General features: G+C 33.3%; 1 protein-coding gene across 4 annotated transcripts in view; it reads right to left on the bottom strand.

The window, feature by feature from the left end:
- Positions 1-24,192, bottom strand: part of LOC126740022 (tyrosine-protein kinase Src64B) — a 63,321-nt gene that overhangs the window by 15,711 nt on the left and 23,418 nt on the right. For 2 of the 4 annotated variants that reach the window (XM_050445899.1, XM_050445900.1), the window contains exon 2: positions 2,006-2,147. In XM_050445899.1, the coding sequence (XP_050301856.1) occupies positions 2,006-2,069 (64 nt within the window). In that variant the 5' untranslated portion in view covers positions 2,070-2,147. Of the gene's footprint in view, positions 1-2,005; positions 2,148-6,237; positions 6,390-24,192 lie in introns of those variants that run through there. The other 2 variants (XM_050445901.1, XM_050445902.1) reach the window with 2 other exon arrangements.

Here is a 24,192-nt window from a genome sequence, read left to right as displayed (position 1 = left end):
TCTTAATTACAGATTTGAAAAATTATATAAGTGCTCCCATGCAGACATCTACTGGTGAAGAAACTGTCGTAAAAAATGAAATAAGAGGAATATCAGTGATTTTTTCTTTCAACAATATTAAAGTTACGCAAAATTGACTAATTATTGAGAATTTGTACATTTTCCTACATATTTCGAGTTAACGAATGTCAAAAAATATGACAGAAAAGTAACTGTTAAACCAGAACTCCATTTTCAGGTAAGACATATGGTGAAGAAAGAAACGAGATATTTTATGGTAGGTACAACCTGTGCAATTTTTTGAGGTTTTGAGTGATAGGTAGGTATTTTTTATTTATAAGTTCATACACAAGAATGACGTGACAAAAAAATCCTTCATCAATCAGCCTATATTTGTCCATTGCTGGACATAAGCCTCTCTTGCAGGCCTCCACATTCTCAAATTTTATATTTTCTGTATCTAATTTGTATGGATCAGTTTAATATCATCGGACCATGTAGTTGGTCGTCGTCCCCTGCTTTTGTATGCGTCGTGCCTAGGCCTCAAATCTATCATCCTCTCGGTCCATTTGATATCGCCTATTATCACAATGTGGCCCGCCCAATTCCACTTTAGGATTGCTATTCTTTCTACTGCGTTAATCACTCTGATTCTACGTAACTCTGTGATGTGATCTCTGAGGTTCCATCCCAGTATTGACCTCTACATAGCACGCTGTGCCACTTTGATTTATTTGCTAATGTCAAGTCATTAACTCTCAGCACCAGAAGTTATAGGACAGGCAGAACACATCAGACAAATGTGTAAATCTGACTTTAGATGTATGTACCTTAAGTTCCTAAATGCGTTCCAAAGTTAAACTTGCTCGCCCCAGCAATTCGCAAGTTTGAATATCTCTGATTATACGGATTTCGTAACCAAGCTACTTGTATGAGGTAGTTTCTTCTACTTGAATGCCATCTTTGTATACTCCTTTTTTGAACTTGAATTTTTAGTCCGACCTTATGGGAAGCAGAATTTATCTGTTGTAAAATGTTCACAGCATGTTCGAGGCGATCCGAAATTAAGACTATGTCATCTGCAATCCTTAAAGGCGTTCATCGTTCATATTTAACCCTAGGTTTTCCAAACTTACAGATTTAAACATATACTCAAGCAGGTTCGTAAACAGTTTCGGCGAAATAGTGTCTATAACTACTTCCAAGATTTTATTTTCTTCGATTGTTTTGGTAACCATTATTGAATATTATAATGTCATTACGACTGGCTTTAGTTATTAAGTTGCTTTAGTCTTAGGAAGTTTACGTCGTATTAATTTTACAATTCTCTTCTTTCCTTCATCAAGTTTTTACTTCTGTCACTTATTACTTACTCTATTTATATAATTATTCCTAGCACAATTTGCAGTTTTTTTTTGCTTTACGTTTGTCAATGTCGTTTCAAAAGGTGGCGTTATTCGGTGCGTCCAATTTTTGTTATTTGTCTTCCTTATCATCTTCATGCGTTCTTCTTTAAAGTTGACAAACATTTTTGATATGAATATCCTTATGGAAAAGTTGTTTAACTGTTTAAAGCTCATAAACTTTCAAAGCTTTCTTTTTTGTTGGAGACAATAAGATCTATCTCGTTTTTTTAATTTCCATCTGGGCCGATGACGTCATTATTGACAGTTATATATTTATAAATAATTGGCTGAAGAGCCAGCTTTGCCTAAATTTAAACTGAACGCACCATACCACGTTTGTAATATTAGAAAAAAGCACATTATATAGATTTCTCCATTCGAGCTCGTAAATAAGTAACTTAACGTGTAAGGCAGAGATAATATTTTAACAAAGTTAAATACGCGTTACACACGGGTTTTAAATTTCTACTCCCGGATATACTAACGTTGTAGCAAGCAGCATGTATATAATTACTTATTAAACCCATAATAACAATAACTTATTATTTGTGTATGCATTCCTGATAAAAGCGAGGAATAATAATAAAATTCTATATTACCATGAATATTACCATATTTGGTTTTTGGGTCTGCAGAGGATCTGCAACAGCAGCAGTTCCCCATTGCACCCGATCCGTTGGTTCCCCTTATCTGAAGGGTGCGGAGATTACCGGCTATCCGCCAACGAATATCATTTTACATCTGAAACAAGAAAACTATATTTATAATAATGTATATATGAGATAAGTAAACAAAAAACTAGTCCAAACAATTTTTAAAATATCTCAAAACTACAAAATAAGATAAAAAATAAATCTCTATAATCTATCATAAAACAAGATGATGTGTGGGCACAAGATATGATTATCGGCGGAAGATTATGGGACAAGGACGAGGCATAAGTTTTAATATGGTTAGAGAAAGCTGAGATAGGGCAGACCTATAAGGGCAAAGGGTAAACTAATATAGACTTTAGCCAGGTCGTATGTAAAAGATCTCTCTCGATTTTTGCGGATTGATGTCTAGGTGTCATTTTGAAAACTTTCAATGCAAATATAATTATCTGAAACTAAAAAAGTTAGAAAAGCGCAATTTGATACAAATAATATACAGGTAGGAGGAACTACAACCACCATATTTATGTTATAGGGTGAGTCACCTTTTTGGCGCGATGCAACCCAACCCCAAAATTAAATAGTAATACCCTTTTTTCGATACTTTAAATTAAAGGTCTTCTGGAGTAGTATTCACCTGCATTTTTCCTCAATTTTATGCAGGGTCAAAGAAATGTATAAGTTAAATAAATTAACTCTGTTTTATCAAGTGGTATTTTATTTAATTAGATACTCAAAATGCTGTCCATTTTGGCCAAAACAAAAATAATTATAATTTTTAAACTAATTTCTAACATTCTGAAAGCCTTCCCTTGGAATAAATGCACACTTTGTAATAAATCCGTTGTCAAAGATAATCAAGTATCAACTGTTTTTTCTTGTTTGCTACTGATCAATATCCAATTTAAGTCAAGTGTGTCAGATTGTACTTCACAGTAAAAAGTAACAATAATTTTATAAGTCCGATAAAAATATGTTTACGGGCAACTAATTTCCAAATTTAAAGAAATAATATCAGTGGAAACCAGAAACAGGGTTCAGGATAGAGTCCTAGAGTAAGCGACACAAGTAGAAGTATTAGGACATTTTGTTATGAATCTTACATTGTGTCTACGCCAAGCTTTAGTGATAATAGGAAGACGACCCTGACCGAAGAACAGAATTTTGCGAGTGAATGGAAAATTACGTTTTTCTTATGAGTTGCTAAAAAATATTTGTTTTAGCGACGAATGCACGTTTTTTTTTAAATGTTTATGTAAATAAACACAATAGGGAATGATGAAATATCTGCATGTTTTCAGGGAGAGACACACACAGTATCTACAAAAAAATCAATGTGTGGGCGGGAATATTGGGTGATACTATTGTTGGGCCTCTCTATTTATTCACGGTAACCTTACTTGGAAATGTTCTAAATCACCATTCAACATAAAATTATTGACGAAATAGAACCTAAACGAAGATTTATTAAATTTTTAACAAGATGGAGCGCCACCCCATTATATTTTTCATGTGAGGCAATTTTTATAAGATGCAGATCAGTGGATTGGGAGATCAGGTCCAATGGAATGGCGAAATCACCAGATCTACCTCGCCTCGAATTTTTTCTCTGGAGTCACTTAAAAACTGTTGTGTTTAAAACGCAACCAAAGCACTCGATGATCTTCGACAACGGATTATGTATTACAGAATGTGCATCTATTCCAAGAGAAGTGTTTCAAAATGTGAGAAATGAGTTTGAAAATAGATTATATTTTTGTTTAGTTCGAAAGGAATTCATTTCCAGCATCTAATTACATAAAATTGCGCTTTTCTAAGTTTTTTGTTTCAGAGATATTTGCATTGAAAGTTTTGAAATTGACACCCTGTTAAATGATTCCATTGAATTGCAAATTGATGCATGTGATTTTTTGAAACAAATATTGAGAAGACTTTAACTTAACTCTGTTATTACACAATAAACATCTGTGAATGAAACGTCTTTGTTCCCAACCCAGAGGCCTCCAGTTTATGGTTGTCTACGACGAATACTATGAATAAATCTTAAACAATATTTTTGAATTTGTTCTATTTTCTTACTTTCCATTCAAACAGGGACCATAAACAACATGATTGAAAATAGAAAGAACCATTAAATTGCATAAGATTTCTAAGTATTTTTCGAAACTTAATTCTTGCATTCTATTATCAAAGGGAGAATCTCATCGCCAATGTTTAAATTAAATGTGTTACATCAATAGGTCTATCAAAAACATTTCAAAGGACTTACTTGGATTCAAGTGGAGCGCAGGATTTTTAGAAATTTTATTTAGTTAATAAATAAATTTTATTAGTGTGTTTAGATCCTGAATTGACAACCATGAGCCAGTAGGGAGGGTGGAAAAGATGTATTACTCTTAGAGTGTCACCTGCATAATTAATTTTTTTGTGGAGTTTTTTTAGAGAATTTAAACGTATATAATAGAATAAAAATAATTGGTCTCAAAATTGGCGTCTGAGGAAGACGCCAAGTCTGATTTAACGTCAAGATAATATGATTTAATGACACTCAAAACCACCCTTTGCTGGCGATTCATAAGATAATTCTGAATTAGTCTAATGAAATTCTGATAAAAACCCTGGTTCTGATGGTATCAAATGACGTGGAATAATTGAGTAGAGCCAGAATAGTCCAATAACCCGTATTTAAAGATCTAAAAATACCATCTCTTACATTAAAAAGAGCCGTTGCACTACTGTGACGTTTTCGAAATCCGCATTGCGTAGCGCCAATAAACCTTTTAGACTCCACATAGTCTCAATTTGAGGTTTTTGCATACAGTGGGTTTTTTTAATCTAAAAAAAGAGGGAGCCATCTTTAAAGAATAAAGTAAATAATTTTCTTTTTCGGAACATTTCCAAATATATGCACTAAAAACTTACTAAAAAATATTAAAATTGATGGATGGAGCCATCTTGAAAAGAGAAACTTTATCGCATAGCATATTATATCAAGGTTGTAAAATTCAAAATGGCGGATGAAGGTCAACTTGACAAAGAAGAAATTGAAAAGTCATATTTTGAATCTATATGTCAACTTAATAATTTTAAATCTAACGTGCTATGACTACAATGTGGTTTGGAAAGATGCATTGGATCATTTATTTCCAGAGACTCCTTGACTAAAAATTACTTTTTATCACAGTCATGGCACACTAGATTATGATTTAAATATTTCAAGATAAAAATGTAATAGAATGTGTCATATCTTTAGACTTGGTTGTCGAATGGAGGATGCGCACCAACTTGATAACTTCATCACACATTCGACTAAATTTGTAAAGTAATAATCATATGCAAAAGACGTAGTAATTTTACCGGAAATTACTAAAACTGGTAAAACTATAAACATTTGGATATTTTTCCATATTTCGATAGAAAATTATTTTCTGAAGATAATGACACCTCATAATGTAAATTTTTTAGTTTTTTTTTTTTTAATAAAGTTTTAGTCACGCTGGGTTAGGGAAATTGTTTTGTTAAAATCCTCGTTGACTAAGAATGACTGTTCAACCTACTCATGACACACCGAATAGAATCCAAATTGTAAAAATGTTACTATTTTGATTCTATTCTGTGTATCTAATAATGAATATTTTATCACTCAGTACTTCTTTATGTTTAACCTAAAAAATGCATCTTGAATAACATGACGTTAAATTTTTATATAGTTGCCATGTTTTGTTTCCTGTTTACTTAATAATGAGTGTTGTACCATTAAATATATATTTCCTTCTCCTATTACGTTTAAATACTAAAAAATATAAAGTGAGAGTTTCCATACAATAACACATCTATCAACTTTTAGCATTTTTCATTTAAATCTTAATCTAGCGTGCCATGATTATGATAACGCAGTCAATGTTCTCTTTGATGTTTTCAATGCTTCAATGTTTTCTTAAATTTAGGCACCCTTTAAATTTCTTGTTGAAATATTTTAAACATGTATTTATATTTTTCGTTATATGCTGATAATAAAGTTAGTAGGGATCCGGGGTACTGTTTCTCTATAAAAAAAATTAAATAAATAAATAGTATAAGGCATTGTATTTTTAAACTGTTTATCTACTGACGAGACTTCTAGATTCTACCACTTAATACACCCTTTATATCTAAATACATACAAAAATCAAACTTACTAAATCATGATAATCATCGGGCCCTTGAATAATTAAACACACATCCTCCACCAAACTTGTCTACACACGAAAATTGTAAAATAAACTAACGACATTCAAAAGAAACACTTTCAAACACAAGTCTTGACCACGGACCGACATCCGCCAGACATTAAGGCAACTTCACCACAAAATATTTCCACGAGGTATATACCTAGCCGCATTAAATATGCGTATACAATAATATTTTCGCATCTGTTGAATACTAATTGGAAGCGAATGAAGGTTCGTTTGCTTTAACAAAAGCCAACGTCTTATGGGTTTATCGACAAATGGTATTCTCGGTATAATTTACCCACCAGGGTCGAGTACTATGCGATCGCTTAGGCTGAAAGAAAATTTTGGTATTTCCCATTTGCAGTGACATGACGTCTGAAAAAATCGAAATTTCGGCACTATGCGAGGGTGGTTTTAATTTCGTACAAGGGTGAACTAAAACGGCAATTCTATATAGTTAAACTATGCCTGGGGAGAGATCTTATTAAGTGACGTCTGCTCGACGGTTTTACCCCTCGAATTTCGAGAATTGCCACTGTAAACATATAGGGTCTGTCCGATTAGATATCGGAATCGATTTATATTCATCAATATAGAAGTGATCGAGGAGGCGTAAAAAAAAGCCTATACAAGGGGTTTATTTTTTACTAATGGCGATTCTATTAGACTATAAGGACGATTTTCAAAGGCGTAATTTGGGACAAGATTTAAAATATTAACAAAGAATGTAATTTTTAAAAATTATCATCAGTTTCAACTGATAGTTTTCTCATAATGAAAAAAAAAATTCTCAAAAATCGAAATAAATCCATCAAGAAATAAGGACCTGGAGAAGAATTTGGAGAAAAAGAATAATTTCAAAATGAAATAGGCAGAAAGGACATTTTTATTTTTCTAATGATTTAATATATTACTTTCTCTTATTTTTTTCGGTAAATAGATAGTTGAGTGTCAAGGGAAGAACCAAAGGTTTTTATTTGCCTGGATTGCCTATAAAGCAGTCAGAAAATTAGTTTCAATTGCCTGAAATAATTTTCTTTTTTAACCGGAAGCAAATATAGACAATTTGTCCAAGCAGCTGAGGAATTGAGGAAAAACATAAATTTTAGGAATATTTTAAAAAAGCCATTACTATCCAGACATATTTTTTTTTAAATTTTGAATTAGTTAATATTTTTACAATGTAGATATACTAATTATATTGAATTGCTTTTTCCATTTCATTTCAAGTGTTTTTTTTAATGCCTAGATAGCCCGGAAAGCAGTCACAATTTTCAGGAAGAATGATCTTTTTTACTAACAAAATTGAGGAAAAAAAGGGTCAAAAGTCAAAATCAAATCAGAATGTGACGGTGAATACTTTCAAATGCTGAGAAACGAAATACAATATTTTTTGTAGCTTAGACTTTTTTAGCCAATTTAGTGGTGAAGTTGGATTTTTCCAGAATCCCTTAAAATTTTAGAAAATGGTTAAAGCACTTTTCACTTTATAGCGGCCGCATTCAGAAAGGAAAGAGAGATGGGCAAGTCCTTCCCAATTCCATAAAAATCAGATTTTATCAATCTGCATTTTTCTAACCACGTAAGTTTTCACTTCAAACTTTACATACTCTTAACTATTCTAATCCCAAATCCCACAATAAGACCAATTAAAAAGGGACAACGATATAGCGGTACTAATACCAATTTACAAATGATCAATATTTTGGTGAAAGTCAAAATTAAATGCTTTAAAGTTTATTGATTTATAGGTGAACAATTTATAAAAGTATTTTTCGCAATTTTTAAACTGTAAGGCTTTCTCAAAAATCAAAATAGCCTCATCAACATGGTACTCTTTTTCAACTAATTTTTGTGGAGAATTTAGTGCTGAAGTTTCAATCAGCAATGGATGTCCCAGAATCAACAAGAATTTATCAAAAATCAAAATAAACCCATTAAAATGGGTTTTTTCAGCCAATTTTTCATGGCAAATTTCATGTTGAAGATGATTTTTTTTTATAGCAGCAATGGTTGTCCCGGAATCAATCAACAAACATTTTTGAAAAATCGGAAAAACCCCCACGAACATGCTACCCATTTTTTATAGTACAATCTCATAGTACTTTCAAGCAGATTTTGTAAAGAACTTAACTGCCTAGAAGAAATAATTTTATTTAACCCTCGCAGTAGTTGCAACCACTTTTTGGACAATCAATCAAACTTTAAACCCTATCAAAGCATATAAAATTTCCTTGAAATTGGGGTTGAAATGGCTATGCCTTCACAGTACTCCAAACGATTTAAATCTGGAGATCGAGGTGGCCAAATATATGCATTCTTTACACCTATTACATGCATCTTCTAGTTTGAAAGTAGTTTCTCCGTTTGGTATTTATTAGTAGAATGAGAAGCAAAAGAAGAAAAAAAAGAAGAAGAAAGAAAGAGAGGAGGAGGTCATTGATATACTCTTTGAAACAGACTTTTTAAAGAACGCAACTGCCTGGATTTTTTTTTCAGGCATTCAGTCAGTTGCAGTTATTTTTGTTGGACAATCAGTCAAACTTTGAACCCCACTAAACCAATAAGAATTTCTTGAAATTGGAGTCGAAATGGGTATGCCTTCACAGTAATTCAAAAGATTTAAATCTGGAGGTCGACGTGTCCAAAGATGTGCATTTTCTACACTTATTACATGCATTTGCATAATATCTATTGGTAGAATGGAAAAAAGGGAAAAGAAGAAGAAACAGGAAAAGAGGAAGAAGAAAAGGAGGGAGAATTCTTGACATTTTCTTATCATACTAATATATTTCATCATAATACAGCAACTAGCTATTTAAAAATGTTAATTTTTAGTGGTCCAAAGAAAAGCGGTACCAATAACAATTTACAAATTATTAATATATTGGTGAAGGTCAAAATTAAATGGTGTCCAATATTTATTGATTTTTAGATGAACAATTTATTAAAGTATTTTTCACCATTTTTTAACTGAACACTTTACAAAATTTCCTCATTAACATGGTACTCTTTTTCAGCAAATTTTTCATGACTAATTTAGTGGTGATACTAATGGTGCCCCCATATTTAAGAAAACTTTTTAAAAACCAAAATAAACCCCTTAGCTATGCTATGTACTCTTTTTCAGCTAATTTTTTATAACAAATTTAGTGATAAAGTTGAACTTTTTGTACCAATAATGGTTGTTCCGGAATCAACCAACAAATTTTTTTCAAAAATTGAAATAAACTCATCAACATGGTACTTCTATTCAGTTTATTTGTCACAATTACTTTAGTGGTAAAGTTGATTTTTTTGTAAGACCTATGGTTCTTCCACAAACAAAAAAAAACTTTCTCGAAAATCAATATCCAACATGCACCTTCCAACATGCTACCCATTTTTCTGTTAATCTTTCATGACAAATTTAGTGGTGATATTAGATTTTTTGTGCCATTCATGATATCTCTCAAATTAAAAAGAAAACCTTCTCAAAAACGTAAATAAACGCATCGACATGGTACTCTTTTTCAGCTAATTTTTCCCGCCTAATTTAATGGTGAACTTGAATGTTTTCCGCCATCAATGATTTTCCCAACTTCATAATTTTATTTCTTTTAAACCCAAGAATATATCAGCACCTTGTGAAAAATGTTATTTTTTAATTAAGTCTGCAAAGTTAAGCCAAAACGCTCTTAAAGAACCTTTTCCCAAAAAGGGATTTCGACAAAGGGGGTTATCGTTTCCTTCCACTCGACGCATAGACGTCCAAGATGGAATCGACGAAACTTTCCGAGTAAGTTGTTAAATGTTAGGAAGACTTCGCTAAAGTTTCGCCTTTGTACTTTTGATACCAGCTGCAGGATTTCCTTCTTCCATTATTATTTTATACTTTTGAAGTTCTCTATATATAATTTTCTTGACTTAACGAGGAATATTTGATTTTCAGAAGGCAGCCCTTTGTTATGCAATATTTATCCCACTCATTACTTTAAGAAAATTCATGCTGAACTTAACTTTACAAAATATTAAAGATCATTAAATAAAATACTTTACAATAATTGCTTTAGTCCCAAACCATTTCATACACAAAATTTTTGTGGCGATTGATGCTGAACCCATTTAACCTCATAGCGTACACCTACTTGACCTAAAGAAAGTCTCTCGATGAACTATTCATGTAAAAAAAAATAAAATTCAAAAGCTTTGAGCCAATACGAAAAGTAATTTATGTACATAACATCACAATGTATTACGCAATTCTTCTATCCCCTTCGAAAATCAGGGTGCGAAGGAATTCTCGTATATCCTGAGGGTTTAGATAAATTCGAAAAAGCTGCGTGGGGGCTTAGACTTGAAGCAGGAAGCACCCTAACCCAACTTCCGAATTAACGAATTATTTAATCGATATTTTTAGAAACGCATTTTATAGGGGGGTTGACTTTGTTAATAGGGATTATGGGTTCTTGAATTAGATAGGGTGATGATCTACGAGTTAATATGCGCAGTGACACGTGCGCAAATTGTAGATTTTAATCATATTTGATATAGGTTGAGAAATGCGCCATGGCTTACCGATGTACTTAAGATAACGATGAAGGAAGGAGATAGTGCAGTTGCTAAATATCAGAAAACAAACTCCACTGGTGATGGTGAGAGTTATAGAGAACTACGAAACTTTGTCTTAAAAAGTATTAGAGAGAAGAAAATGTATGCCAACCGCATCTTTAAACTGAATAATAGCCAAAGTGAATAAAGGTCGAATTTTAATACATTATTTTGTTATTCCCTTAAAATTTTACCATCAGAAATAAAGAGATTATTATTATTATTACTATTATAAAAAATAAAATTCTCAATTTTTAAAAGACATTTTTTATTTTCTCACGACAGCGTCTCTGTATGATTAGAAATATTGAAATTCCACCTGGGCTAACGACTCCTAATGAATTAAATAATTATTTGGAGTTTAAAAGAAAATAAACAACGCTTGTCCTTCAACTGTACACTAAGATATATAGTTATTTACCACCTTTTACGCAAAATAGTTTTAATTTTCATCTTGTAAGCGTTAGAAAAGTGCAGTCTATATACAGCTCGTGCCATAAAATAACTGTTCAACAAGCTTTAGACAATCTTCTTCCAAACAACTTTCACCACTTAGCAACAATTTGCGATATTAGGGTTAGTGATAGGATTGAAAGGTTGGATTATAGTACAACTTATTTTGAATTTAAAAATGCTGATTTTGTAAGTTTGAATGATTATTTTTCTTTAGTGGACTGGATTAGTATTTTTGATCATTCAGACATCGATAATTCAGTGAATAACTTTTATGAAGTAGTTTTATATGCAATCTCACTCTATGTACCAAAAAAAAATATAAATCTTCCAGGTTTCCTCGTTGGTTTTCCCCAGAATTAAGGAATCTTATTCTATCAAAAAAGACTGCTCATGCTAAATTTAAAAGTACTAACTTAGCTAAAGATTATATCCTGTTTGCTAACCTACGTATACTCAATGTAAAGTTCATACTGAGCAATGCTATAGATCTTACATTGCTACCTTAAATGAGTCAATTCAATCTGACACCACACAATTTTGGAATCATATTAATTCCCTTAATAAAAGTCATGGTATCCCAAATCCTATGCATTTAAATGATATTTCAGCAGATTCGGGGGAGGATATTGCAAACTTATTTTCTACCTATTTTTCGATAACTGTTGACCTCAGACCTGAAATAATATTCTAGGGTATTGCCTGGGTTTTAGTATCCAGAGAAAGAGCTATTCGTTTTATTATGGGAATAAGTCAATGCGAGAACCTTGTAAACCACATTTCTATTTAAATAAAAAATACTACCCATCAATTTAAATAATTAAGTAATAAATGCACCAAAGATCCCTTTCTCGAATGGTTTCAGTTATATATCTTAATACCAGAGTCAGCTTGTAAGGGTTGATTGCGTCTGACATAAGGTTTTATATCTTTAAATTCCTTATTTAGTTTTTGTGTAAATATTTTCAATTCGCTTGTACTAAGCTTGCCTTGTCGATAAAATTTTTAATTCTTCAACTAATGAAGCACTTTCGAACTTTGAATATAATTCTAATGTATACTACACGTGGTTAAACTACTGATCAGACCGGGTACCACAATCAATAATTAACCGGTAGTACAGCCAATAATACAGTTACTCAGGTAACATTTTACTAAGAAATCTAATTTATAATATTAATAAAACTTATTAATATTCATGCGCGTTGTCACGCGGTATAAGGCAATAGTTGAAATAACTTTCGTCCGACATGACTTGGATCGGAACAAATGAACCCATAATATACCGGGCGAACGCTTTTAATAGACGAGGCTCCTCGTTAAATGCCGCATTTAATCCGTATGCGAATTCTATTTATAGATTACGATTTAATGAGCAATTTAAATGCTTTATAATTCGACCTAAAAGCCCTCATAATTAACTCGTTTTTGTTCTTTTTATTAAAGGAATTAATTGAATGACGTTTTATGGTCAAGAAGGTTTTTGCAAGAGGAATCACTGTCAAAGAGAAGCTGAAGGTAAAGACTATGAAAAGTTGAATAACTTTGTATCAATGGTTTTGTAAAAATAAATTAAAACTAAATGAATCAAAGACAAAGTGTATGCTATTAGGTACCAAAACAAATTGTAAAAAATTTTTAGATCAAGGTTCAAATATTGAAATTAATAAATGAAAAATTCAATTTGTCGGTGAAATAAAATATGTATTTAAGAGTACTCTTGCCAAGAAAGTTGGGTTTTTTAGGAGAATTTCTAACTGCTTGTCTGCTATACAATACAATCATTTTGCCGCACTTTAATTACTGTTCCTCGTTACTTATATCTTGCTCTTAGGAACATATAAATCAATTATTACAACTTCAACAAAATCAAGTAATGTGAATTGTTCATAACTGTAATAAATATACACCTATCAATCAGATGCTTCAAATATTAAAAATGAACTTTATTGCAGAAATCATTGTTTTTTGAACGGTTTTAACTCTCTTTCATTAGAAATCAATCTATGCAATAATTTAGAAACGAAATGATAATGATATGGGAAGAGTAGAAAAAATCAACTTCTATCCTTGTATCTCCTTTAGGGATAATTAACGGGGGTCCACCAACGTCATAGAAAAAATTGTTGGAACTGTCTGGTTGTTCAGACAGGAGCATGGAATCTGACGAGTTCTAGCAAATCAGAAAAGTCTTATTTATTTAGTTTGCAACCGAACCTCTATTGAATCTATAAAAAGGACGTCAAGTACATCTTTAAGTTCAAGTTCGAGATTTCTTGTTTAATAGGAGATCCGTAAAGTCGTGATCATAATACTATGCGTGCATATTTCACATTACTCCTCACCGAAATCATAATACAAGAATTTTAAGGCCTCGATGAAATGAAAATCTCAAAAAGTACTTCACTGACTAAGTAGTCACGTGCAAATGGGTCATTTTCATTGTAGTATTCATTCAAGACAGGCATTGTGGCTCATTGCCTCCATTAAGTTTTAATATCTGCAACGGATTCTGTTAGTTTGTATATAATGCACAAAATAAGAATGAGCATTAGTGGAACGTGAGTCCTCCTGAGGAACGCCAGTTAGATCAACAAAGCATTCCCAAACTTTACCTGGACACGTAGATTCAGGCAGATAGAATCGATACGATACGATTTTTTCTAGATCCAATTATAATAGCGGAAGTATGGTAAGAACACTGCAAAGATTTATATGTATAAGTCACTTAGAACGACAACATTCGAAGAACAACCAACACCATAAGAAAAAAAACCTGAGATTTTAAAATCAGAGATAAAAAAAGTTATAACACTAAAAAACAGGAAGGCAACTGACGCAGACGACATCACAGCTGAAATACTTAAAGCTCATTAAAGAAGCGAGGGAATACAACGCAGCAGCATTATATTTGAGCTTCGTAGACTATACAAAAGCGTTCGACTCTGTGAATTGGGCGCTTCTGTGGAAGGTGATGGGTAAAATGGATGTTCCCAAGCACCTGATATTTTTAATTAAGAAATTCTACCAATATAATAACCCTAATCATAACAGGACAAACAGTGTTTAGAGCTCATAAGATCGAGGCCAGTGTCCGGCAAGCAGGCATACTCTCGACCCTCCTTTATGACATATAAAGCTAATACCTCATGCGAAAAGTCCTTGGCGATGGAAGGTAGAATATCACTTAAAGGAAGAAAAATTAGTAACAACACATTAGAGGACTGTAGTAGAGAATATTATTTAAAAATCAACAAAAACCAAAATAATGATCATCGATCGATCCCAATGACCAATTTGTCAGACAAATTATTATAGGATACTTGAAGTGCTTGAAGTTTATAACTAGTGCTATGTTGTAAATATATCTTTCGCTTAAAGTTAGCCACTTTGATTCTTTAACATAAGAATTTTGAATTTTATTCCGTCTTTCTCTTTTTTTGCCCATAGCAAGCCAGAATATGACACTTGCATATCAAAGGTGAGATAACACAAGCGATTTCCAACATCTCAATGCAAATATAGGAGCTGAAGTTTAGCGAACGTTTTCTTAGTCAATAAGGAAAAATAAGAACAATATCTAAGTAAGTATCAATAATCAGGTTAAGGTTTACCTTCTTTACAAGGGCTGGTTAAAACATTATTTAACATAATATTATGAAAATGTAAATACGTTAATTATTCTCCTAGTTTTTGTACTATTTTATTGGTATTCTATAGTTAAATTTGATTCGTAGGGTTTATTTAGGGTTCTACATACGTTTGGTTTAATATTTTTTATCTAGAGTGTCTAGCTTTTAAGTAGTTCATAAGAGAATTCTAAATATTTCGAAATTGTTCTATCAGGCTTTAAAAAGGACGCGTTTCGTGACATTTTATTCAGTTTTAATTGTTTAGTCAGTTTTTACCTTGGAAACAATTAAACGACAGTCAAGGCGAGTTAGGTTAGAGTTTTGATGTTGCCAATAAAAGTGTGTTCCTGAATTTCGTTACAATAATATTAGGATGACCAGTATTTTGTGTATAATTTTTGTTCTTTCCAAAACTGGTCTCATTTAGTGTAGGCTCACTCACTGTCTTACACACAAGTCCAAGCGCATTGATATCGTCTCAAGTTATAAATTTGAAGGAGTAAAGACATTTAAAAAGCGCATGAATTTTTTTCTTCAATTATTGTAAGTTATTTATTGCCTATGGCAAGGATTTCATGCACATCAAATGGAAACCTCTTTGAAAAAAAGTCGATGAATGAGTAGGTATGCTAAGACGGTCTCTGCTTCTGGTGACAACTGACATGCCCTCATAATAAAAATCATGATTGTACCGAAGAGTTGTTGGTAATTTCTTTACAAACGTTACAAAAGACATAAAGTACAAGGAAGGCACAGTAAAAAAGCACAGCTGGAAAAAGTGAGATCCAGAAGATTCTCTAGTGGTTGTGCATTAAAAACTTCCAGAGACATTAGTGCTTTACCCCAATAAACATGATCCTATATCAAATTCTGGAGGTGCAAACTCCACCTAAGTGTACTACCAATCGAAAAATTCACAGCGTCAACCACTGGTACTAATTTCCCATTCAAAAGAACATACAGAGAATTGTTTATTTGCATTTGTCTACTAAAGTTTTTTTTAATCTAAATTCAGCCCTTTTTGCATCTGTTGTGTAGCCAGGATTACGCAGTTCCTTGAAAGGTCAGAAAAGTCTAGTTCCGACAGTACTATAAATGTATCATCTATATTTTGTGACATCAGACCAGTTATAACTTATTTGCTCAGAGTATTTACATACAATAAAAAGATCACAGGACTAAAAATGGATCCCTGGGGCACTGAAATATTCCTGATAATTTTTGGTTACACAAATATTGTGAAACAGTTACTAAAATAGCCTCTGAAATACTTGTTGATGGTCAATATAATCAAAGGCCTTAAAGAGCCTAAAGCCATTTCGTGATTTTAAAAAAGATATTATATGTTAAGAGAATTCATAAGACCTATTGTGTCTTTTGACTCCTCGAAGACCTTTGAAATCGAAGGCAATATTGACACAGGGCAGTAATCAATTTGTTTATGTTTGTATTAATAACGAAACGTTTGTTTACAAACCTTATCTTTCTCGAAACTACAGAAATTTACATTAAAATTGCCATTAAGAATTAAAGTTTCCTAGGGCAATAAATTTTATCCAAAAATTCTGTGATTATTCTGATAAATAAACCTATGTCTCCAGTTGGTGACCTAAATATTTTAAAGAATTATCGGCATTTGTATTTTCTGTTTATTTTATTTTATCTTATTTTTATATAGTTCTTTTTACAAGATAGTTTGGAGTTCGTGACTGCTTTTGCACTGCTCGTGATTTGACCGCGATTACTACTTCATCAAAACTCCTGGAAAGAACTATGGCTGATGATATTTAGCTACCGATTAAAATGGGAAAACTTTTTTATCTCTGTCTTTGTAACGGCACCATAGCCAGATAGGTGTACCTACGCCATCGTGATCTGGATTCACAAGAAAGAAGATACAGCTAAATTGGACAACTATCCACCGATAAGATTTCTTAGGCACCTTTAAAAACTCTTCACGAGAATTGTTACTACACAACTAGAAAACATATTGGATTTTTACCAACGAATAGAACAGGACGGCTTCCGCAGAGGATTTAGAGCCAATGACCATCTTCAAGGCAGCAAAACTGTGAGCAAAAAATTAATCGAATACAAAAGACCGCATGTCATCATCTCTGTGGACTTCCACAAGGCCTTTGACACCATTGAGTCGAGTGCAGTCTTAGACTCCTTACAAAAATTTCGTGTCGACTATCACATAGTAATAGAAATGCTACCATGATGGTAAAACTTCACAAATACACCAACCACATTAGAATCGATAGATGTTACTATGTCATCCAAACTCTTTATGGACACCATTCTGGAATACGCCTTCGGGATGCTTAAATAGAGCGGAAAGGATGGCTTAAACCTAACAAATCTGCTCTACGCGAATGATATTGAGCTTTGTTCTCTGACAGCCTACAAGATATCAGGAAAATGCTGAAAGATTTTCAGGAAGTATGTGGTCAAGTCTGGCTGAAAATTAATATAGCAAAAACCCTAGTAGCAAAGTCCCTAGTGGAAATATTGCTATTGGTGACTGTGAGGTGCAGTTCGTGGATAGGTACACATATCTCGGTCATACAATACGAATCTCGAGGGACAACCAAACATGCAAAATAAAAAGAAAAATAACTCTCTTTTGAGCTGCATATTTTAGACATCTCACTTGGGGATGTGTTTAAGAGTAATCTCCCAATTTTCGCAATGTCTAAAATGAAAGGTTTTTAATTAGGGCATTTTACTAGCGCCTTACTTAACTCTGACAGTCATATCTGCTAAAAAGCTTAGAATAACACAACGCAAAATGGAAACACCGATGCTCACTCTATCACTTCGTGACCACGTTAGAAATGAGGACTTACGGATGAGAACAGGAGTCACTGATGTTATGTACCAGGTGGCTAAGCTCAAGTGGAACTAGGCTGGATATGTGGTCTGCAAGGCAAATGGATGATGGCCAAAAAGGCTGCTCGAGTGGAGTCCAAGAGCTGACAAGAAAAACAGGGAAAGAACTAACGTTATCAAAATAATAACTACCAACTGGATGCAAAACGCTCAAAACGGTGGGCAGAAATCGGGGAGAAGGCAAAGGGCTGGTTGATGATGTTTATGACTACTCAACCTCCTATCTCTTTGAAAAATTGCCAAAGATTCAAATTAAAATCGTGTCATAAACTGTAAACGTTGACGATACTAAACAAATTATCGTTACAAACGAAATAAATTGAAGACGACCTTGCGCGCGACCACGATTCAAATTTAAAAAAAATTATTTTTAATGAGGGTAATTCCATTCTTTACTCAATGCTTCGATAAGTAATAATTACCAGTATTATACAAGCGCAAATTCATTATTTTTAATTCCAAATTATTACAACTTAATTAGCTGATGATGAGAAAATGACGTTTTTTCTATGAAGTTACCAAGGAGAAATCCGTGAAGAAAACGTTTGTTTAATCTTTTCTAAGAAAAAAATTGGATTCAATTCATACCTAGTTTTATTGAATAAAAGTACGTGAGACACGTGACTAGAACCAATAATGATCAAGATGCATCTTCTTCTTTGTTACTTATTACTATTAATGCTTCTGCTCCTACTAAGTCCAATTCATGATTGCATTAATTATAAATGCATCCTCAGCGTTATGCCATACTCGGGTGTCAAAATCACATTTCATCTTCTTCGTTTCACTCTCTGGAAGACGATTATGCTTTAAACTGCTGTGGCTATAGTTACCTTTGCTATGTATTTTCTTAGGGTCTTAGCATTAGACTGACAATCAGTAAAGGGTGAGAATGGGTTTTAACGAAGCATAAATAACCACGTGTTGAGTGAGTAGAAGATACCGCACATATGAACGAATCTTAGACGCTACTAAATCGAAATACTATTAATATGTGTTCGAATGTAATGAAATATTTCTAAAATTGTTTATTTCTTCCTAATCCTTAGATATAAAGAGCCCATAAGGTCAGTTTATCATACTATTTGTTAACTATAAGTTATAATAATTTTGGCACCTCGTCTAAAGAGAACACAGCAAAAGATCACTAAATGGTAATGCTTCTGCATTCTACATGGCCAGAAAATTTAAAAAAAGAAGCGATTACATGTAATTGTAGTTTTCTGTGCTACATGATCAGATCTTCATATTTTAACATGAGTTTTTTTTATATTTTGCACCTCAATATACATACTTCGTTAAGCAGAATAGAAAAATAAAATAAACTAAGAGTTCCGATACCCTCGAAGGCGATCTATACGATCAAAATCTCAGTCATAGTGAGAGACAGCAACCACACTTAGACCCAAGCCGGTTGTCTATGGCGTACACTGGTTTTACACAAGGATCCCATGGGTCTCGCTCAGACTCAGGTTCAATAAGGGGGAAAAGCCACGTCACATTTTTCGTCACAAAGTATGTAAATCTGTGCTTTGGAAAAACTACATAACTAATTCCCTGACCTCAAACCTAGGCAGAAGTTCAAATTCCTCTCAAAACTGCGGAAAATTAGGAATGAGTTCAAAACGCAAGTCAATGAACTCTTTTTACGAAAATGGGTGACCCCCTGAATCTAACCGAAAGCCTTATTTTCACAAGGCCAACCACCCAAGCCATCACAGATCCTCATTAGGTTCAAATTAAACTTCACGCCAAATCTTTAATCGTCCATTGAAAATATAAGAGGACGAACACTGTCATCGGAATATTGGACTTAGCATCTGGTATCCCGAATGGTTATAACAGTCTTAAATGTAGCTCAGTGGTGTCATGTGCCTTAGGTAAGACATTTGATTACATGAATCGCAACATTCTCTTAAAAAAAACTCAGCTGTTATAATACTAAAGCGCCTAGTATTAACCTTTTGGAATTTAAGGGACCGAGTTCAGTGCGTCAGGATCAGTGTGGTGTGCTATCAATAAGCAGTGTGTTAAACATTGGAGTCCCCCGAGAGCCGCTGCTTGGTCCTCTCTTATTTCTAATTTATATTAACTTATGATCTATCTCTGATAAGCCCGGGGAGTAAATACACTCTGTTTGTTGATGACATAAAAGTTATGGTTCGTGCAAGGTCATTGGGTTTGTCTTTACTAAGACTCGGCTGGCTTGTGAGGTTACTGAGGAATGGTTTGCAGCCAACAGAGAAAAAAATAGGATGCTGTTTGGCTTGCAAGAACTGGGGGGCTGAACCACAGCAATTGCACTAAAGTTTCTGGATGTCCAAGTGGATTGAGTACTCTTGTGAAATCAACACATAGATAGTCTGGCTCTCAAGATATATTTATTTATTGTGCAATCTAAGGACCTGCACCTGACAGCATGGGTTTTTTCCCCAAGAAACTAACATTTTTAGATTCCAAAGAAGAGCTTTGAGGTCTTGTGTTATATTTTTGTGGTCTGGGTTATAGGCAGGACTGTAGAGAAGTGTAACATTTTTATTATTAGTCTGTCCGAGCTTTGGAGCTTACCAAAATATGCATTTCTATCGTACCTAATTCACAGGCTGGATGCAATAATTCCTTACACCAGATGAGAACAAATATTTAGTGGAGTCCAGGTTCCTGAACCAGGAATCTGAACAATTTGGGTTCAATATAACTAAAGCTACAAGTCATAGTTAAGAGGATTGTGAATTGTAAGATAGTGGGCTGCCAAAGAAGATGTCCAATAGCCTTGGAAAATCCAATGAAACACTGGTTTGAAAGACTTAAGCAAGGAAAAGCAAGACAGTCCGCTTCCAGCATAGTCTCAGGTGCCATATAGTCATCAGAAGGAGAGGATATTGCTCGTGTGCGGCCTGTGACCAGATTTTTGCATCACCAAGGGCTTGTAGCCTGTATAAGTTTTGTCAAATTTGGGATATCTCTATTTCCTTGAATTTAATATAGGGCAAGGTATACCAATTCAAACTAGTATTATTGTAAACGCACCCTTACTGTTATTCCACTCGTATGTCAAAATGACGTTTTCTCTTCCTCTTCTTCTATCCTGTGCTTCTTCTCTCTGGAAAATGCTTATGATCTAAGCTACTAAGGCTATATTTAAACTAACTGTTGCAGCTTCCTTACCTTGTAACTTTGTTCTATTAGTGAGTAATTGGTGTTTAATTAGTCCTAAGGCCAAAATTAGGTTATTTTAACGGGAAGTCAACCAATTTCTCTCATAGTTTTAGTGTATATATGTTTAAGTTTTAAAAAGTAATATTTAGTACATAGTTCAAGTGTAGTTCAGTGAAGCTCTTAAGTGCGAGTTTAGAGCCTAAATCTGAAGTTAACCCAAAAATTGGGTGTACACATCAAAGTATGTAGCTATTACACCATTTCTCTTGCTGCTGATACATTGAGTGAGATATAGGAGGCTACCAGGTGGGTACAGGACAGGACAGAGAAGTGGTTCTGCTCTAACAGGCTACTGCTGAACGCAGAGAAGACGCAGTTGGTAATTTTCTCCATTTGGGACTCACATGCTATCTCGGCAGTGTCATTCCTGAGTGTGACCTTAAATCCCAAAGTACAGTGCTGTGAGCATGTTAATGCTCTGGTTATATCTGTTTTTGGTTATAGAAGAGACTCTAAAAGTGCCTTTATTAATCTAAAGATTTTAACTGTCCCTTGTGTTTATTAGTTTGCGTGTCTGGTGTATGTAAAGGAAACAACTCATCGGGATGTGTACCACTATAACACTCGTTCCAGGGACTATTTGATTTCTGCTTACCGCCGCCTACAAACATGTCAGGATGGCCCAGGGTATATACATTACCTGTTAGAATAAGAGCGTTGCCACTCTCTGTATTGACAACTTGTATAAAACGGTTTCTTACTAGTCAAGCTTTCTACTCCCATAAAGAATATTTCTATTCCAATTTTAGTTAGTTATCTATGATAGTCTTGGATCTGTTTGCTATGTATTAGTCGTGTGTATTTGTATATCTTAAATTGTAAAAATTGTAATTTTTATAATTTATTATTTATTTTATTTAAAGCAGTACAGCCCAACAGTATATCCATTTAATGGGCAATATAAATTACATACCTATATATATGTCATTATAAATGTTCAAAATATAAAGATAAACTAAGTCTAAATAGCTTATAAGTACCTAAAAAAATTATTTTAAGAGAAAAAAAGAAAAAAAAAACAAGAATTTCAGAGAGAGGAAAGAGAAAAAAAAAACAAAAATATCATTTCAACCCGAAATATAAATCAGCTAAGCATACTAAATAGAGTACCATGTACAAATGCGATACGTAAACTTTAGAATACCAAGTCGCGAATATAAGTGCATTAAGAAGTAGTAAACAACTGTGTAAAAACTTTAATTAAATTATTACGTGAGCAAACAAATAGATCACAGAATGGCGTTATTTTGTTTGAATTGTCTGACATTACGTATAAGGGTGAACTTAACATTACATTTGTCCTGGCCCCTGGGCAATAAAATAAGTTTGTGTTTCTTGAATTGAGACGCGGCACAGAAAAATTTAGATTCTCTAGTAGCTCAGGACAATCAACTTTCCCATGCAATATCTTATGCACCAACAAGACCGACGATCTATTTCTTCTAATTTCAAGAGGTTCCACGGAAAAGCGAGTTAGGAGAGTTTCGTAAGAGATTCCCTGAGGAGGATAAAATCCGTCAGCCTTAAAAGAAAGATACTTTAAAAATTTTCTCTGTATTTTTTCGATAGAATATTTATGAACCTGGTAGTAAGGGTTCCACACTATAGAAGCATATTCCAATTTGGAACGTAAAAGAGCAAAATATAAGTTTTTTAAGGCTTCTATGTTACTGAAACCCCGACAGTTTCGCACAATAAATCCAAAGACTCTACTAGCACTGTTTGATATATTATCTATCTGGTTCACAAAGGTAAGCTTATTATCAAACACCACACCCAAATCACTGATTGATGAACATCGAGTAAGTTTTGTGGAAAGGGTGTAATCGAATTCGATTACATTTTTCCTTCTAGAAAAGGACACCACCTTACACTTAGACACATTTAGATTTAACCTGTTTTCATCACACTACAGACTTACACACCTCAAATCGTTCTGCAAAGACATGCAATCAGTAGTATTGGTTACAGAAGAATAGATATTTAGATCATCAGCAAATAAGAGCTTTTGTTGATCTAGTTTATCACTTAAGTCATTGATAAATAAGAAAAAAAATAATGGACCTAAATTTGACCCTTGGGGAACCCCCGATGACGCAGTATATTTATAGGAACAGAAGCCCCGTTGACAGACATATTGCTTTCTATTTAAGAGATAGCTCTTAAAAAGGATCAAGGAATCCGATAGACAACCAAAACTATGAAGTTTATTTAAGAGTATATTATGATCCAAGCGATCAAAAGCCTTTGAAAAATCTAGATAAATTACATCAACTTGGCTCTGGCTATCCAAGGCATTCGCAATAAATTGAGTGACAATTGTTAAGTTTGTAACAGTGGACCTTCCCGGTAAAAAGCCATGCTGATGTAGAGACAATTTATTAGAGACAAAAAACTGGATTCGTGAATAAAGTATTTTCTCAAAGACCTTTGAAAAGTTACACAAGATAGAAATTGGTTTATAGTATTCGATATGCCCACGATCACCACCCTTAAAGACAGGACATACTCGTGCTTCTTTCCATGTCATAGGATATTCTTTTTTTTTTAAACAGAGATTCAATAAGAGAGATAAATAATATATTAATTAGTAGTTAAGATGAAGCATATTAGTATATTTTATTATTTGAAGTGTGTAAACACATTTTATGTAACTGACACAAATAAACCATTCATTGATTTATTGATACTTGTTATATTTCTTATCTATTAAATTTGAATTGAACTGCCTGGAATGACTTAAATGATTTGTTGTGTAAGATTGGCAACAGTGGAATGAGTATATACAGATAGCCATCTGTCAAGTGCCAACTTTTTGACAGCCCTAATCAAAATAACAATGACACGTGAGCCTGACAAAGAAAAAGAAAAATTATTATTATCATAAATCGTATTATCATTATTATTATTATTATAAATTAATTTAAAAGTTGTTGAATATTTTTTGTTTCTTTTAAGTTCAGTCTTTTCTTGCAAAATCGGTCAGATGAGTAATTTTTGACATTGGTCTATGCACAAATTGTTGTCAATTTCGGGTTATATCTATTTCCCAACCTAACAAATAATAAGTAATGCCACAGAGGGTTAAATTATCCCCAAGCCAAAGTTTACAGAATAAAATAAGCCAACG

This window comes from Anthonomus grandis, chromosome 8, assembly GCF_022605725.1.
Source record: "Anthonomus grandis grandis chromosome 8, icAntGran1.3, whole genome shotgun sequence".
NCBI classification, from domain to species: domain Eukaryota; kingdom Metazoa; phylum Arthropoda; class Insecta; order Coleoptera; family Curculionidae; genus Anthonomus; species Anthonomus grandis.
This window is presented reverse-complemented; position numbering and strand designations above follow the sequence as displayed.